An 18,716-nucleotide genomic window follows, 5' to 3' on the forward strand; every position below is an offset into this window, starting at 1 on the left:
AATAACACTTTAAAATATAAAACAACAGTATAATACGTAACGAATATGCCAAAAAATGCATTTTTAAAAGAAAAACGTGTGAATTGCCTACAATTTGACGTAACCAGGAAGTACTGAAGTGTCATGTGATTGTAGAAAAAATGGCCGCGGTGCAGTGGTAAGTTGCTCTTTTCTCACATAAAATATGCCCTTATTTCCAAATTAAACCAGTTAAATGATGTTTATTCGCGGTTGTGCAAATATTAAGTGCGTGTATGTTGTGGCTTTAGCGTCATTAAGCGCCCGAAATTGAATGTCAACAGGTTTTCAACATATAGGTGATTGTTTTCTGTGGTTGTGGCCTGTGGAATTTAAAATGCTCACTTTTATCTTAAGTATAACGGAGTCCGTGGACGTTATTACACACTGACGTGGTTTTTGAGTCCAAGATGTTGTAAAATACCTTTATTTATTAGCTAATGTTGTATGGCACCTGGTTTTGCATGTAATTCCTGTCTTTTAAAAGTCTTTGTTTTGGGTTCTTAGATGCAGTGAATCACAATAATCTAATATCAAATGTAATAGTTATTTATAGGTTTGTCCTCTCTCTGTGTGTGGTGTGAGCAGGCGTTCCCGTGGACGCAACTATGACGCCGAGCTGCAGAGGTGTCGTCCTGAATTGGCGCCGGTCGAGTTTGGAGACTACCATCCCCTGAAACCCATCATGGTACCCGGCATCCTCCACCTGCTGCCGTTCAGCCTCATCAACACTGTCATTGTCGTTGTCGTCCTTCCCTGACTTATCTTGCCCTCCGATCGCAGGTGACCGACACAAAGACCCGCCACGGGGCTCGCAAAGGCAGCACCTCGTCCTCTTCCTCCTCCTCCTCCTCAGCGCCCCCAGACCCCCTCAGCTCCATGATGGACGGCACCGACCCTCTGTCCATGTTCGCCGCAGCGTCGGCCACTGAGACTCCAGCCATGTCCCACAGCTCCTCTGCAGGGGTCAGTTCAGATATAAGCTCATGCTACACATACACACAGTTAAAGGCTTATTTTTCAGTGTGTACTCCAGAGCTGAGATGTTTTGTCTTCTAGGATCTGGGGAGGAAGAGGAGGGAGAAGGAGGAAGAGGCAGTGGGACCAGACTTTGAGCCCTGGTCTTCTAAGAGAGGAGAGATCCTCACCAGGTTCACCACCACTGAAAAGCTCTCCATTGTGAGTCTGCTCCAAAGCTGTCGCATGTTTGCTATCGATTACCTTTATCTTTACTTATCTTATCTTAGATTAAACTATTTGTAATCTACTGTGGAGTTTACTCTGATTTTCTTTGTCTTTCTAGAATCTTTTCATGGGCATTGACAAAGGTAAGGCCCATGTTTCTATTCAGAGTAATAATCTCCTAAAACTAAGATTATCTAGAACTGATCAATAACAGTTGAAATTTGAATTTTCAAAAGAAAAAAAATGCTGTAACTGAATATGTGTGTATATATATAGATGTATGTATATATAGATATATATATATATATGTATGTATGTATACATATATAGATATATGTATACATACATACATATATCTATATATATATATCCATATATGCATATACGCACAGGTATTTATGTGTATATGCATATATGTATATATATATATACTCTATGTATGTATGTATACATATATAGATATATGTATACATACATACATATATCTATATATATCCATATATGCATATACACATAGGTATTTATGTGTATATATATGTGTGTGTGTATATATGTGTGTGTGTGTATATGTATGTACATATTGATATATATATGCATATATATATACACATATATATATATACCCATATATAATCCCATTGTCTTTGTAGGAAAAGCTCAAAGTCCAGGATCCTCAGGTGTTTCTGAGAAAGTCCGAACTCGCCTGGAGGAGCTGGACGATCTGGAGGAGGTAGATTATTATAATCCACCCCATCACTCATGTTTGATCTCCTGGTGCTTTAATCCTCTAAAAAACAACAACAAGTCCGTGTGTGTGTGTGTGTGTGTGTGTGTGTGTGTGTGTGTGTTCAGGGTTCTCAGAGAGAGATGCTGAACCTCTCGCAGCAGGACTACACCAACCGCATCGAGGAGCTGAACCAGTCCCTGAAGGAGGCCTGGTCCTCGGACCAGAAGGTCAAAGCCCTGAAGATCGTCATCCAGGTAACAGTTGAAGAAGACTCTGTTGTTGTGTATGTGTGTGTGTGTGTGCGTGTGTGTGTGTGTGTGTGTGTGTGTCGACATGAATTCATTCATTTGCATGTGTGTGTTCCAGTGCTCCAAGCTCCTGGCCGACACCTCTGTGATCCAGTTCTACCCGAGCAAGTTCGTCCTCATCACGGACATCCTCGACACGTTCGGTGCGTTGTCGGTCCTCGACTTTCTTTTTTTTTTTTTAAAGCACTTTTCTTGAGTATCTCGTTGCTCGTTCGTAGGTCAGCTGGTGTACGACAGAATCTGGACCATGTGCTCCGATCCGCAGCCTTTGCCGGGTAAGGATCGAACTTCTGTCGCGGCAGTGATCGTGAAAGGACGCTCGCGTTGATCTTATCTAATTAAAGCGTCCTTTCCTTCCTTCCTTCCTTCCTTCCTTCCTTCCTTCCTTCCTTCCTTCCTTCCTTCCTTCCTTCCTTCCTTCCTCAGACTCTTTCACCGCCGAGGACGTGAACGACACGGCCAAGGAGACGTGTCTCAACTGGTTCTATAAGATCGCCTCCATCAGGGAGCTTCTGCCCAGACTGTATCCTTCACCCACGTCAGCACCGACGCTGATCTGAGGCCTGTGTTCATGTCACGTTGGTTCTAATGTTGATCATTTGCAATAATTCATACTTTTATATTTGAGACAAAGAAGTACAGAAGCTGTTATATTATTAAGCTTTATTTATTTATTTGTTATATATATATATATATATATATATATATATATATATATATATATATATATATATTCACTATGTATAAACCTCCTCTTGTATCTAATTTTAAAAGTCTTATAGTCTTTAACCTCCGTGAACAGATACGTGGAGGCCGCCATCCTTAAATGCAACCGCTTCCTCAACAAAAAGTGAGTTTCTTTTATTTTTTTATTTGTTTTTATGATTTATTTCATTAATGAATGCATTAATTAAAAGTATTTTTTTTAAATCATATACTGTAACAATAACCCTAACCCTAACCCTACAAACAGAAATAGTTGAATGATTATTTTAAAACTAAACTGCACCGACAACATTTTAGATCCTAAAGACCCGTATTTAATTTTTTTTTTAGATAATATGAAGGTTTATTCATATGTAACTTATTTATATGAAATAAAATAGATTTCCTAGTGTATTTACTTAATTATTTTCCTTTTTTTTTCTTCATTATTTTATCGTTTTAAAACAAGAATAAACACTATTATTATTCTTATCATTATTATTATTATTATTATTATTAATAATAGTTTATTTAAATAATAAAAAAAAATGGTATAAATAAAATAGAGGTAAAATAGATGCACTTGATTGAACTGGGAAAATTCTTGTCAAATTTTGGGGGAGTGGCTTCTTTTACCGACATATATTTAACAATATCTTTTGTATTCCTTATCCAAACAACGTCAAACAGACTTTGGGTTCGAGAGATATGGGATTAAAACACACACACACACACACACACACACACATATGTTTTATGGAATTTATAGATTCCTTTTACGACAAACGAGAAAGCTTTTCTGTCATTTTTACCCACTTATGTCCCTCGTGTCCACACAGTGGCATCCAGGACACGCTCCCCCGCTTGACGGCGATGAGCCGAGGGATCGGCGATCCTCTGGTGGCTGCGTACACCAGAGCTTATCTCTGCAGGGTGAGACTCATGCTTCATCTTTCCTCGCCATCGCAACATTATAAAGAGGATTAAAAGGAGGTGACTCTTCTTCTTCTTCTTCTTCTTCTTCAGATTGGCATGGAGGTGGCCCCGCACCTGAAGGACACCCTCAACCGCAACTTCTTCGACCTGCTCACCACGTTCCGCCAGATCGGCGGCGAGAGCGTGCGCGGCCAGCTGGTGGTGCAGCGCGTGGAGACGCCCGAGTACCTGACGCTCTACTCGCCCGCCGTCAGCTGGATCCTGCAGTGCATCGCCTACAGGGCGCCGGAGGTAAACGGCGTAATCGATTCATCGCTTGGTCCATAAAATGTCAGAAAATGTTAAAAAAAAAAAAAAAGATAGCAAAATGATTCAGTTTTAATGATTTCTTTGTTTTGTGGAGCAAAGAAACAAAGGAAATATTCACATGTATGAAGCTAAGACGATCGGACATCTTGTTTTAATCATGAAAAAAGCTTCAAACCAATTCGTCGACACAGAACTCTTCAAAGTAAAAGATGTTTTATTATTTAATATGAATATACAGATATACAGCCACTGACTGCTGGTGTTTCTTTGTTTCAGCCTCTGCTCACAGAGATGATGGAGAGATGCAAGAAACTGGGAAACAAGTGAGTGTTTTTTAATATGTTAAACGTACGAGGGTATTTTATTTTGAAGGGCTTTTGTCCTGTCAGTGTAAGATGAGGTGCTACAAGAGCTAAGAACGTTTAAATAAACTACTTACTGGTCCTTTTAATTCCGTATTATGTCGCTTTTATTGCTGTATTTTTTTTTAGTTTAGGTCACAACCACTTCAGCTCTTTTTACCTGTTTTACTGATTTTCCCACAGTGCTTTGCTGCTGAATTCTGTCATGAGGGCGTTCAGGCCGGAGTTTGTCGCAGCCAGAGCCACGGACTTCATCGGCATGATCAAAGACTGCGACGAGGCCGGTTTCCCAAAGGTCTGAGGGCTTAAAACACCAAAGTTAAAGGGTCTAGAGATTGTACAGTTGACATTTCTACTTTAAAACATCCTCCTCCTCGTTTTTTTCCCCTCCTCCACAGCATCTGTTGTTCGGGTCTCTGGGTCAGAGTCTGGCTTGCGCCGACCCGCCGGAGTCCGAGAGGCTGACGATCCTGAACGAAGCGTGGAAGGTCGTCACCAAAGTTCGCAGTCCGGTCGATTACATCAGCTGCGCCGAAATCTGGGTGGAGTTCACCTGCCGACACTTCACAGTGAGTGAGGCGGAGCAAAGATCGTCGCAGAGCTTCTTCTTCCTCCATCACCGTTTTTCCTCCCAACATCGTTTTTCTCTCTGTTCTCAGAAACGTGAGGTCAACACCGTCCTCGCTGACGTCATCAAACACATGACTCCGGACCGGGCGTTTGAAGACGCTTACACTCAGGTTAGCATCTCACTGGCTAACGCACTGGCTAACTCACTGGCTAACTCACTGGCTAACTCACTGGCTAACTCACTGGCTAACACACTGGCTAACACACTGGCTAACAGGGGAAGATCCACATGGAGCTTTTCCACTATACAGTTCTACCACAACTCGGCTCGATTCTGCTTGTTTTTCTGCTTTTATTACTAGCTGAGTCTATACTAAAATGTGACGTCAACAGACTCTCTGACCACTGATTGGTCGTCACTGGAAGAGTCATAAGTCGAGTTTAAAACAACTTCCTGATACCGAGTAGATACCGAGTAGAGAGAGACATGAGTCGAGTCGTACTAGAGCTGTATATGGACAAGAGCAAATAAATTTTTAGTAATAGGAGTAAATATCGGTTTTCTGATTAAATTTTTTTTGGGGGGTTTTCTGAGTTATTTTTTTTTTTCGGTTTTTCAGAGTAAATTTTTTTTTTGGTTTTTCTGAGTACAATTTTTTTTTCGGTTTTCCGGAGTAAATATTTTTTTCAGTTTTCTGAGTAAAATTTTTTTTCGGTTTTTCTGAGTAAATTTTTTTTTTCGGTTTTCCGGAGTAATTTTTTTTTTTGGTTTTCTGAGTAAATTTTTTTTTTTGGTTTTTCTGAGTTATTTTCTTTTTTTCGTTTTTTCGGAGTAATTTTTTTTTTCCGTTTTTCGGAGTAATTTTTTTTTTTCCGTTTTTCGGAGTAAATTTTTTTTTTCGGTTTTTCAGAGTAATTTTTTTCCAGTTTCTCGTGGTACTTTTTTCCCTGTTTTTTTCTGAGTATTTTTTTTTAAAAGTTTTTTTAAGTTATTCTGAGGAATTCTTTTCCGTTTTTATGATGATTTTTTTTTTTTTCTTGGAAATTCTGAGTTCCAACTACAAATGGAGCGCCCCAGTAACGCCCCTGTATGTTTACTATTTCTTATCATGGATCTTTACTCTATAGCTAACATAGATAGGATGAGATGGAGTTAATGTGACGTTTACGTATATATTTGTCCTCTGTAGTAACTCTGTGTTGTTGTTGTGTTCTTGTTTGTAGCTGCAGTCAGTCATCAGGAAGATTCTCACCTATTTCCACGACTTCTCCGTCCTCTTCTCCATGGTGAGCGTTGGCCAGGTCAAAACCAAGAAAACTAAGACTAGATGAAAATGTTTTTTATTTTTTTTTACCACCTTCTTCTTTTTGTTGTTTCACAGGAGCGTTTCCTGCCGTTTCTGGACATGTTCCAGAAGGACAGCGTGAGAGTGGAGGTGTGCAGGTCCATCATGGAGGTCTTCATCAAGTAAGAGATTTGGTCGAAATGATTAGATTCTATCAGATTTATGGAGTTTTAAAATCAATTGTCTTTTTGTGCAGACACCAGGTGGATCTCACCAGAGACCCGGTCATCCTCAACGCCATGCTGCACATCTGCAAGACCATGCACGACTCTGTCAAGTAAGGAAATCTCATAAATGTTTATGTTATGATATAATTACGGTTAACTGGAAATGTTGTTATTAGTTAAAACTCAGCATAATAGAGTTAAAATCTAAGGCTGCAATAGATCAATCTGTTGATTCGTTTTGTGATTATTTTTTGGTCAGAAAATGTTGAAAAATCTTCCCAAACCTCAAAAATCGTGACGTTCACAAACATCCTGTTTTGTCCAACAAACCGAAATGAATCAGTTTGAATGATTTATTTGTTTTTATCGAACAAAGAAACCAGAAAATATTCACATTTAAGTTCGATTAGGGTATAAAATACCTGTGAAACAGATTTATTGATAATGAATAATGTGCTGCTGTTGTATACACGTAAAACACTCCCTCAGACAAATGTTGGAAGCAGCATACAAATAATGTGACATTGTTTTTGTTCAAAATAAGAACATTAACGACAACAAAAAGCTTTTAACTGCAGCTTTAATTTAAAATATATTAAATAAACATTCAGTCTTAACCACGCCTGCTCTGCGTCTCACAGTGCTCTCACTCTGGAGGACGAGAAGCGATCGTTGGCTCTGCTCATCACTGGCTTCATTCGCATGGTGAGACAGTCCTGTCATGTTATTTTCCGTGCAGCGTTTAGCGGACGTTATTATTAGCAGAAATTAAAACACACTTACGTATCGTATATATCTGCGTTGTGTCTTCTTCGTCCAGGTGTCGTTCGGCCGTGACTTCGAGCAGCAGCTGAGCTTCTGTGTGGAGGCCAGAGCCACCTTCTGTAACCTGGAGCCAGTCCTGGTGCAGCTCATCCACGTCAGTGTCTAAACACACACACACACGTGAACACACACATGGAACACACACACATCATATTTATCACCTTGTCTTGTTTTGGTTTGCAGACAGTGAACCAGCTGGCCATGGAGACCAGGAGGGTGATGAGGGGGAATCACTCAAGGAAAACAGCCGCGTTCGTCAGGGTGAGTCTCCACATGAGGGTCGTGGGGCGGGTTGCTGGTGCCAATCCCTGCTGTCAATTCAGAGTGTCCCAATTTGACCTAATCCCCAAATCTGCATGTTTTTGTACCGTGAGAGGAAAAACCCACACAGAACATAGAGTACTTAATAATTTAGTGGTAATGCTGATGGAAAAAGTAGCACAAATCGAAGCACAATCGTAATATTTGTACGAAAAATCGCAATTTTATATTTGCCACAGAATCGTATACAACCCTAACAGATGCTAGAAATGTTTTTGCTCAATTATTAAAGGTGTTATGATGGAGTTAAGTTGAATTTTTACAAAGAAAATAAAATTTTTCTATGGTAATTCCATGGTTAAAATAGGGAAACTGTGCAGTTTATTCTCCTCTCTAAGTTCATTAATGTATAATTAGGCTCCTTCAAATCAATTCTTCCTTTGCCTTGTTATGAATATTTTAGCATTATAAATTATGCTTAAATATGTATAAAAAACTGCATAATTTAACAGCTTTTAGCATGAAATTAACATATAAAATGTCATTTAAATGTCACATTTTTGGTCCAAATTTGACAAAAAAGTCATACATTCGTATTTCGTCCAAATTTTGAGGAAAAAAAATGATTGGAATGTTTTGTCCAAATTTTGACAAAAAAAGTCGTACATGATTATGTCGTCCAAATTTTGAAAAAAAAATTTGTCCAAATTTTGACAAAAAAAGTGTCCAAATTTTGTCAAAAAATTTGTCCAAATTTTGACAAAAAGTCGTACATAAGTATGTCGTCCAAAAATAAAATGTCATTTTCATTGATAAACTTAAATATAAACTCTCATAAGTGCTTTTAATCCATTTTTCCACAGCGTACCGTAACACTTTGAGTAAACAAGCACACGTTTTTCACAGATTTAGTCGTTTCCCTGTGTTTGTCTCCTCCTCCTCCTCCTCCTCCTCCTCCTCCTCCTCCTCCTCCTCCTCCAGGCGTGTGCGGCCTACAGTTTCATCACCGTCCCGTCTCTGAGCAGCATCTTCAGTCGCCTCAGCCTCTACCTGCTCTCTGGTCAGGTGGCTCTGGCCAATCAGTGTCTCTCTCAAGGTGAGAAGACGGATCCCTCAGAACCAAAACCTCTTCCCTCTTTTATCTTACCACTTCATGTCCAATAACCCCCTCCCTCTTCCTCTCCTGCAGCCGACGCCTTCCTGAAGGCCGCGGTCAGTCTCCTCCCAGAAGTCCCTCGTTCCATCAGCGTCGAGGGGAAACTCCGCTCCTCAGAAAGCTTCCTCCTCGACTTCGTCAACAACTTCCTGGCTACGCTTCTGGTTGTCCCGGTAACAAACTCGCACTCCATTATCTCTGATTCTTCCTCTTCCTGTTTTGTTTTTATTTTGTGTGTGAGATTTGTGTGTGTGTGTGTGTGTGTGTGTGTGTGTGTGTTTGCAGGATCACCCAGAACACGGCGTGCTCTACTTGGTGCGCGGTCTGCTCAACATGGTCCAGGATTACGCCTGGGAGGACAACAGCGACGCCAAGGTGCGCGTTTACATCAGCGCGCTGCCTCTGCTGGCCGCCATGAGTCAGGAAACTTACCTCTACTCCATCCCCAAAGGTACACACACACACACACACACAGACACACAAATAAGTCAGATAATCCCTGTTTTAAATGATGTAAATCTTCTTTTTTTCCTCGTTAATTCACACGTTGTCTTTGTCTTCTCAGTGGACTCCAACGAGACGCTCTACGGAGGAGACCCCAAGTTCCTGTCCGAGATTAACAAGCTGAGCGAGACTCTGATCGCGCAGATCCTGGATCATCTGAAGTCACTCGGGCGTGAAGAGGTGAAGAAGAATAGAAATGTCGTTTATTAAAGTTATGGCTTTTAAAAGCAGTTTAAATACTTCTTTAAAGGACGCTCCCAACTCTGGCTGTGGTGTTTCCTGAAATCGTTGGGGCTCTTACTTTGAAAATCTCTGTTCCCACCCCTTAGTTTTCAGATAAAAAAAACAGCGCCGGGAAAATGATTATGCATTTAAGAGCATTAAATGCTTTATAAGTCATAAAAATAGAACCGTTATGCTTTTATGTTTTGACATTTCTGACATTGACTTCATCACAGCAGAGCACGAGGCGTCAGGGCGCCGTGGCGCTCGCCCTCTTCAGCGCGCTGTTGGCTCACGGCGACCTGAGGAACAACAAGCTGAGTCAGCTGACCGTCAACCTGTGGAACCTGAGCCACAAACACGGATACTGCGAGACGAGGATCTCGGTGAGTTCTTCCACGTCTCGCATTCACGTCCTCCTCTGTTCGGTAACCTTCAATGCTAGCGACTTCTATCAATAACTTATTATTACATTAGTTAACAAAAAGACAAAAAAGTAATATATTCCATATATATGTCCAAATTTTGACAAAAAGAATTGTCCAAATTTTGACAAAAAGAATTGTCCAAATTTTGACAAAAAAGTCATACATGTCGTCCAAATTTTGACACAAAACAGTATCAGAATTTTTTTCTCCAAAATTTGACAAAAAAAATATTATTGAATTATTGAATTTTTTGTCTAAAATGTGAAAAAAGTCATACTTTAGTATGTCGTCCAAATTTTGACAAAAAAATGTTTCCCAAATTTTGACAAAAAATGTTTTCCAAAATTTTGACAAAATGTTTTCCAAATTTTGACAAAAAAAATGTTTTCCAAATTTTGACAAAAAAAATGTCCAAATTTTGACAAAAAATGTTTTCCAAATTTTGTCAAAAAAAATTATCCAAATTTTGACAAAAATAATGTCCAAATTTTGACAAAAATAATGTCCAAATTTTGACAAAAATAATGTCCAAATTTTGTCAAAAAAAATGATCCAAATTTTGACAAAAAATGTTTTCCAAAATGTTGACAAAAAATGTTTTCCAAAATGTTGACAAAAAATGTTTTCCAAATTTTGACAAAAAATGTTGACAAAATGTTGACAAAAAATGTTGACAAAAAATGTTGACAAAATTTTGACAAAAAAAATGTCCAAATTTTGACAAAAAAATGTCCAAATTTTGACAAAAAAAATGTCCAAATTTTGACAAAAATAATGTCCAAATTTTGACAAAAATAATGTCCAAATTTTGTCAAAAAAAATGATCCAAATTTTGACAAAAAATGTTTTCCAAATTTTGACAAAAAATGTTTTCCAAAATGTTGACAAAAAATGTTTTCCAAATTTTGACAAAAAATTTTGACAAAATGTTGACAAAAAATTTTGACAAAATTTTGACAAAAAAAATGTCCAAATTTTGACAAAAAAATGTCCAAATTTTGACAAAAAAAATGTCCAAATTTCGACAAAAAAAATTGTCTTTTTTTGGGGGGGCAAAATTTGGACGACATACTAAGTTATGACTTTTTTCACATTTTAGACAAAAAATTCAATAATTCAATAATAATTTTTTTGTCAAAATTTTTGGTCCAAAATGTGTAAAAAGTGATACACATTTGTGGTCTAAATTTGAACAAAAACAAATGTGTCCCTCCCTCAGGTTCGGACTCTGGAGCACATCAAACACCAGGCTCAGCAGCCCGACATGACTCACCTGACCGACACGGTGCAGAGACTCACGCTGCAGACGCGCACCTGAACACGTACGACTTAACACTCTGATCTTTGTAAATAAAAAGAAAAAATAAGGAGCACAGACTTTGAAGCTGAAGTTAGAGAAGACAACAACTTCTGTTCGAAAAACCATAACATTTTTTTTTATATATATAAAAATGCTTCAATGACTAAAAACTTCCAGCTGCAGCAAAAAGAAAGAAAACTAATGTACAGTTCATGAATCATGTGTCACTAATATTCTCACTATATAATGCAGGTCTAATACAGGAAATAAACTGCTTTGTATTTAAATACTGGTCACGTGAATGGAGTTTTTGTTTTTGTTAAAAAACAACAACAAATGTAAGATATGAGTGGAACAGGTGTACCTAATAAAGTGGCTGTGTAAAAAGAAGGCCACTTTGACCTTAGGCAACAATAATCTGCACCTTTTTTAAACTGCAAAGGTTCTTATAAAGTGAAAAAAGTAAAAAGTATTAGAAAAACCAGAAGAAGACGGCATTCTGAATCTGCTCTTTTATCAGTCATCGTTTATTTTTTACTCATGTAGTGAATCACTGAAAAGGCAAACACTCCCCGTTAAGTTCTTAAAGAAAGAAAGAATAAAATAATAATAATTATTAACCAAATACAAACGCTGTGATGACGCTCACTCACACACACACACACACACACACACACACACACACACACACACACACTCACTCAGTGGGCCTTTGGTCACATGTTTTTTAAAACTGCTCATAATAATAATAATAATAAAAAGGAAATTTGGACAAAACTTGACTTTCAGGTTTTTAAAATGAAACAAAGTAATTTAACCTATAAGAGTCGACATTTGCCCATTTTCCCCTTTCAGTGGTGAAACAGAGGCCTGCAGGTGGCGCTGGTCACCAGAGACAACTGTGTCTCTTTATATAGAGACTTTTACTTCTTATTAATATTATTAATAATAATAATAATAATAATAATAATAATAATAATGATGATTAGGTTTTTGTAGCAGTTTTCCCTCAAACCTCTGGTGACCACCGCCGATGAGATACAATCACACGACGACGACTCGTCGCTTTTCTATACGTCCGTCTGTAGCACTATAATAAGACTTCCTGTATGGGAAACCAAAGAGGACAATATTAAAAAGTCGTTTTGAGCAAAACAAAAAAGGGTCATGATACAGGAAAAAACTAGTTAAGTCATAAGTTGGTATTTCAAAATTTCAATTTCAATGAGCCTTTTCTAATTATGCTTGGTGCTAACTGAAGGCTACACAGTTAAAGGGGAAGTGTGATCTTCAGCTGGAACATGCGACTTCACTTCATCAGTAAATGTTGCTAAATTTCACACACTGTACCTTTAATTTTATTCATTTATCAAAATACAAAAAAAACCAATGAAATTGTAATTTTTTTTATTTTTTTAAATATCTGAATAATTTTACAATTTCGGGATTCTTTTTTATATTTCAACTCAATCTATTGGTCGACAGTTGAGAATGCTGAGTCGGCAATTTCCAACTTTCATTTTCTCATTTAGCATATTATTAGTTGGGAACGATGACTCTGCATTTCCCAAATGTTATTTTCCATTTTCATTTATGTTTATTAGTTGGGAATGGTGAGTCAGCATTTTCCAAATGTTATTTTCCTTTGTTGGGAACGATGAGTCAGCATTTCCCAAATTCGTTATTTGCCATCCATTTCCCTTTATTCCTAATTAGTTGGGAATGACGACTGAGCATTTGCCAAAATGTTATTTTCCAGTTTCATTTATTTGTATTGGTTGGGAACGATGACTCGGCGTTTTCCAAATGCCATTTTCCATTTTCCTTTAATTGGGAATGATGAGTCAGCACTTTCCAAATATCATTTCCTGCCGATTTCAACAATCCATAGATGAGAACATTCGTTTTTTTCAGGACATTCTTGCGTTGCAACATTTGTATTTTAATATTGGCCAGTTTGGACGTCCAAAGCTCCCCCACCACCACACACACACACACACACACACACACACGATTACAATCAAAGTAAATAAAACACAAATTTACACTTGAAAGACCTGGGAATTTTCAGAGTTTCCTGGCTGTTGATAAAAACGTCGCCTTCACACAGAGGGGCAGTTTCACCCCTGAAGATTATCTGGTGCAGTTAGTGTTTGTTTATGATTATTTTTTAAATCCTATAACTGACAAAGACAAGGACAAAACGAAGGAAAGTGTGTGTGTGTGTGTGTGTGATGTGAGCGACAGTTAACACTGATCGATCGACAGACTGAACTCGTGAGGGAAGATTGATCCACCTCCAAGAGGAACCGGTGACCAGCTACAATATTAATAATAATAATAATAATAATAATAATAATAATAATAATAAATGAGAACGAAAACAGCAGTTAAGCAGCAGGTTTATGAGCTTTTTTTTTTTTTAAACATGCAAAGCAAAAGATTCACTCTAACACACACACAGGGTTTTCACAGTGTCTCATATTTGCTCCTCCCACCTCGCCGCCACACTTTGAACAAGTGTGACCGCAACAGAACTGGAGACTGGAACGCCGGTTCTCTTGGAGATGGTGCAAAACGAGCTCAGCGAGTGCGTGATTTAAACGCGTGCGTGTGTGCGACGCCTCTTTTTGTGGTTATTATTATTATTATTATTCGCTTGAAAAAGGTTGGCGACGCTCGAAGACGAAACATTTGTTTGGTCGACATTCAAGTTGTGTTTTTGTTTTATTGTTGAATGGACAGACTGGAGGTGAGGGAACCGACGGTGGCCTTGGCTACGAGAACAATTCTACTTCAATTATGACTGGGGGGAAACAGCAGCAGCAGCAGCGCTGAACAAACTCTGTGCGTCTCTACAAACAAACAAAAACAAAAATGATTTGAACGCTCCGAACTCTTGAGAATTCACAGTTTTCACAAAGAGCGAAAAAAACAAAAAAAAACAGATTATTATTTATCAGTTGGTTAAAAATCACAAAAGAGTCCCAAACTAATTATTTAAAATAAAACAAAACGGATCATAACCCCCCCCCCCCCTCAGGGAAGAGTCCGTCAGTCCAGGAAGTGCCGACGAGGATGGTTTTCTTTTGGCGTCTGATTTTTATTCTGGTTTTGGACCCGATATTTGGGATTGGTTTGCCCCACCCCCCACCCCCCAAAAAAAACACAGACCCGAGTGTCGCCTCATCCCCTGTTGTCACGGTGATGAAGGGAGCTGGTGGTGGTGGTGGTTTGGGGGGGGGGGAGGTGGTGGTGGTGGTGGTGATCTTCCTCATCGTTGTGTTCCGTTGTTCTCCTGGTGTTGGGCAGGAGGCTCAGTCCAGCTCTATGGGGCTGCTGTCTTCGTGGGCTTCTTCAGCGCCGTCGTCGTCCTCGCCTGAACCCATCAGGCTGTTCAGCAGGTTTCCTGCACGGCGTCATTCGAGAAAAGGAAAAAATTTAATTAATGGCGCGATGGCGTTATTCGAATTATTAGTTAACGGCACACATAGCGGCGTAAAGGCTCAAATTGATCCAGTGAATGGTTAAAATCTTATTTCGTGCTGCAGCTGCGCGAGTAGCGCTTTGATTCAATCGGCTCTACGGATGAAACTAACGCTTATTTTACCGTCAATTAATCGTTTATTTTGTCAAATAGTTAGTGCTGGGCACGTTAGCGCGCGACGCGTTTCCGACTGACCGGAAAAAAACGTGCGTGACGTCATGTTTACGTGACTTACCACTGTTCAAACGAGTCTCTAAAGTAACGCTAAACTAAAACAGAGGCACACATACGCAGTACACGGGTACGCTGGTTATTTGTAGCGCTGCTCTTTTCGTTTAATAAACAGACCGCTCCAGTTCCACTGTAAGCACGCTAATAAAGGAGCTAACGCGGCTAACGGAACTAATTGCCGCAGCCGCTAGCGGCGGTTAACGTGCCCAGCGCTAAAAAGCAGACGTGTATCTCGGTGAGTTCCTTTTATGGCGGAATATCGGAACTGGGAGCGACGTGACCTACGAGCGTGAACATGTCCACGGATAAATACGAAACAGTACTTCGTGAGTGACTAGCATAGAATAATAAGACAGATGTCGGATTAATCTGACTCCGAATTCCAACCTAAGAGGGCGTTCCAGTTGAAAATGGCAACTAAATTCCGACCACAACTTACGTGGCGTCTACTGGGAGCGAGACATTGCGATTTCTGTCTAATGAAGAAAACATTGAAGTTCAAAGTGCGGGATTTCTTTATTTACTCACAACATCGGGAACAAAGGGCATTAAGTCTATGTACTGAACGTGGATGGGGTGTGGTTTCTCACGACTCCAGGAGTGAAGAAAGCAAAAAATAACGTGAATATAATCGTCCAAAAGTGTTCTTTTTCAGCACATGCAACATTAATTGTCCACGTTTATGATATTTATAGCTTCCTGCAACTGTATTTTTAAAATAACAGCTTTAAACGATCACTCACCTAGGAGTCCGCCGTACGATGGGGACTGTTTGGGTGGAACGCCAAAGAAAACCTGTCCTATTCTGTCGAGATACTGACGAGCAGGACACACAGAGAGAGAGACACAGGGTTACAAAATGACAGTCAAAGATATATTTATACTATTTGCACTCATTGATTGTCAACACTCACCTCATTATACATAGGATCCTTCTTCAGGGAAGGTTGATATTGCTCACATAACACTGTGAAAACTGTTAATTTACCCCTGAAGAAACAAAGCACGTTATCGTCAACAATCTTATTTGTGTAAGTTTTGAAGAAATGACATTAAAACGCGCTCCCTCACCCATCCACTGCCAGCAGCAGAAACCAGATAAAGTTTAGTAGAGGCTGGACAAAGGGAGGACCCTTCTCTATGGACGGGTGTTTCTCTGTGTATGTGCTGAAAACCACAGACGCGCTGCTTTTGTTCTTTAAGCAAAGGAACCTGGGAGGAGGTGGAGAAAACGTGAGAAACACCGATCACAGACACCGTATACGGGGGGGGGTGGCGAGGTTTTCACTTACTGTAGGACGGCCTGCGCCACAAACATGTCGACCTCGCTGCGGAAGCCTCGTGACGCCGAATACTCCACCAGCATCTGTGCGCAGCCCTCGCCGTCAGACGAGTGCAGGAAGTGGTAGCGAGACTCGCTGTAGTTTTGCTCTAAAACGCAGACATTTCAATATTTTAAATCATCAGGGTTTTTACATCCGTGTCAATTCTGACATCATTTGCAACACAATTACCTTTCCACAAGGTGACGGCGAGTAACTGGTGTAGTTTCGGGTGACCCAACTTGCTGGAGCCTCCTGTAGACCATTTTAACGCTCGGGACACGAACGCCACTCTCTCCGGAGAGTTCGGGTCCATAAGGCTGAACAGCTTCGCCAGGTTTTCTGCGCAACAAACGGAGAGAAACGCATCTCAACAACGTCCCAACGTTACCTCCACGCGACTCAAGGTCACGACGACGACGACGACGACTCACCTAAGATTTCCTCTTCGACTTTTGTCTCCGATTTCTCCAACACTTCCAGCACCAGCATGGACAAGTCTGCTGCACTGTTTTGCTGCAGATGGAAAAACGGACACCGGGACGAGATGATGAGACAAACAGGATTCTAACATGACTTTCACGCAGAAAAGGTAGTGTAATGTACCTGGTTATAGCTGAAGAAGAGTATAGCGCCATTGTACATCAGCTCCCTGGCCTCAGCGTGTTTAGCCTGCGACATGTACCTGATGATGGAGGACAAGAGTAAGTTGAATTGTTTAAAACAGAATCGCTGTATCGTGATTTTACCGGTATCGTGAAACATGTATAGCATAATATAGCCTGTGATTCCCACCCCTACTGAAGACAGGTAGTGACTGAGCCAGTGTTGGGGCAGGTGAGCACCATTATTAAATTTAATTATTTGTTTATTTAACAGGGACAATGCACGGCTCTCAGCCTTACCAGAATTAGCTACTAGCTAAATTTCATCTGTAGTCCCTGGGCAGGGAAAAAAAACAAACAAACAAAATATAAATCTAACAATGACTAGCATATACAAACGATACCACAGATAACACAACAAAAATAAAATCACAATAAAACAGTGTTAAGATACATCACTAAAAAGATGACAAAATAGTGAGTTAATGTTTGCATTTATGGTTTTATATTTATGGTATTATATAACTGTTATATTAGAACATGAACCAATTCTGGTCATACTTGTTCTAAAGTCAGCAACTGAAACAAGTGATTATGTAAACATCGTAAAACGGAGTATATGCTAACTATAGATATGTCTAACCATCACAGTCCACACTGCGGCGGCGGTGCAGTGTGTGGCTATCAGGCTAACTGCTAACAAAATGGGTAGTCACAACGATCATAGTTACACAAAAAAATACGATATTTTAAACGTGCTAGCGCGTACAATTGGTTATTTAAAGTGTGAAATGTATTGACCGAGAGCGTGTACAACACGAGTGCTGCCCGGCTGCCGTGCGTTAGCAGCCCCCGGACACATCTGCTTCAGTTGTCATTAGCCATTAGCTCAGGAGTGGCTAGCTAACTTGGCTAACTAGCCGCTAAGATTGACAGCGCAGCTGTTCAAAGAAACAGACGGAACGGCCGGAGTGGGCGGGACCTTTGCGACATTGAACCAATCGGAAAGGGGCAGGTGCGGCAGCAAGGTTGACAGCGGAATGATCTGGAACAGGCAGGGCCTGAGTGACAATTAACAACTGCACCGAGCGACGCGAGTAAACGGGCGCCTCACCTAAAAAACAAAGTCCTGTACATCTGGTGTGCTTCGTAGTAATCCCCCTTCTCCACACTGGCTCGCAGTTTCCCCTCGACCCGCTGCACGCCTCCACGGTTTCTGGCACTGGAGCACCTCAGAGACTCCTGCTCCGACATCGTCGTTGCTCCGCGGTGGCCGGTCCGCCTCTCTGCTGCTCCGTGTGTTGACACTGGGCGAACCAACCCGGAAAGCTTTAAACTCTTACAGGCCCTCCTCGCTCGCCGTAGCCGGTGATGCGAGTGGGTGTGGGCGTTTTGTGCGCTTAATAATGGGAAAATGGACATTGTTGACGAAAGCTTGCGCAAAAACCGGAGGGAAAACGGCGAAAAGTCATGTTGATAATGAAGAATGAGCTCACGGTTGCCTTTCATCTGCGTTAACCGCGGCAATCCACATACAAATAGACGGATGATGAGGGCTCCATTGACTTTCAATGGGGCAAAACAATGTCAGAAAAAGTTTAAATATTTAAAAAAAAAAAAAAATAGTTTAATAAGATAATAGCAGGAATATCCGTAACGAACATTTTGGTGTATGAATTGCTGAAAAGAGGTTTACGGATTATTAATGAAATAAATGTAAACATTGACAACCAAGTTATTAT

At 40.1% G+C, this 18,716-nt stretch overlaps 2 protein-coding genes across 3 annotated transcripts; one reads left to right on the forward strand and one right to left on the reverse strand.

The window, feature by feature from the left end:
• Positions 1 to 140: 140 nt before the first annotated feature.
• vps35l (VPS35 endosomal protein sorting factor like) lies at positions 141 to 11,586 on the forward strand (the record flags this gene model as incomplete). Of its 2 annotated transcripts, none has more annotated exons than XM_083904167.1 (29): positions 141 to 157; positions 607 to 706; positions 802 to 984; positions 1,078 to 1,197; positions 1,322 to 1,346; positions 1,854 to 1,933; positions 2,056 to 2,184; positions 2,297 to 2,381; positions 2,457 to 2,513; positions 2,665 to 2,761; positions 3,041 to 3,088; positions 3,783 to 3,876; positions 3,970 to 4,170; positions 4,465 to 4,511; positions 4,734 to 4,845; positions 4,949 to 5,119; positions 5,210 to 5,290; positions 6,345 to 6,407; positions 6,503 to 6,588; positions 6,663 to 6,743; positions 7,275 to 7,338; positions 7,454 to 7,552; positions 7,642 to 7,719; positions 8,701 to 8,815; positions 8,909 to 9,048; positions 9,161 to 9,326; positions 9,441 to 9,559; positions 9,838 to 9,987; positions 11,249 to 11,586. In XM_083904167.1, 29 exons carry the CDS (start codon positions 141 to 143, stop codon positions 11,345 to 11,347), a joined length of 2,907 nt encoding a protein of 968 aa, XP_083760293.1. In that variant the 3' UTR covers positions 11,348 to 11,586. The 2 variants fall into 2 exon arrangements, with proteins under 2 accessions (XP_083760293.1, XP_083760294.1); XM_083904168.1 differs by having other exon boundaries at positions 9,841 to 9,987.
• Positions 11,587 to 12,563: 977 nt separating this feature from the next.
• On the reverse strand, positions 12,564 to 18,269 carry get4 (guided entry of tail-anchored proteins factor 4). Its single transcript, XM_083904312.1, has 9 exons — positions 18,089 to 18,269; positions 16,976 to 17,054; positions 16,804 to 16,885; positions 16,562 to 16,711; positions 16,340 to 16,478; positions 16,119 to 16,259; positions 15,962 to 16,037; positions 15,791 to 15,863; positions 12,564 to 14,738 (listed from the first exon to the last, which is right to left on the reverse strand). The coding sequence occupies exons 1-9, from the start codon at positions 18,226 to 18,228 to the stop codon at positions 14,647 to 14,649; spliced, it is 972 nt and encodes a 323-aa protein (XP_083760438.1). The 5' UTR covers positions 18,229 to 18,269; the 3' UTR covers positions 12,564 to 14,646.
• Between the last annotated feature and the right edge of the window lie 447 nt (positions 18,270 to 18,716).

Source organism: Microchirus variegatus (assembly GCF_963457635.1).
Source record: "Microchirus variegatus genome assembly, chromosome: 17".
In the NCBI taxonomy this organism is placed as follows: Eukaryota; Metazoa; Chordata; class Actinopteri; order Pleuronectiformes; family Soleidae; genus Microchirus; species Microchirus variegatus.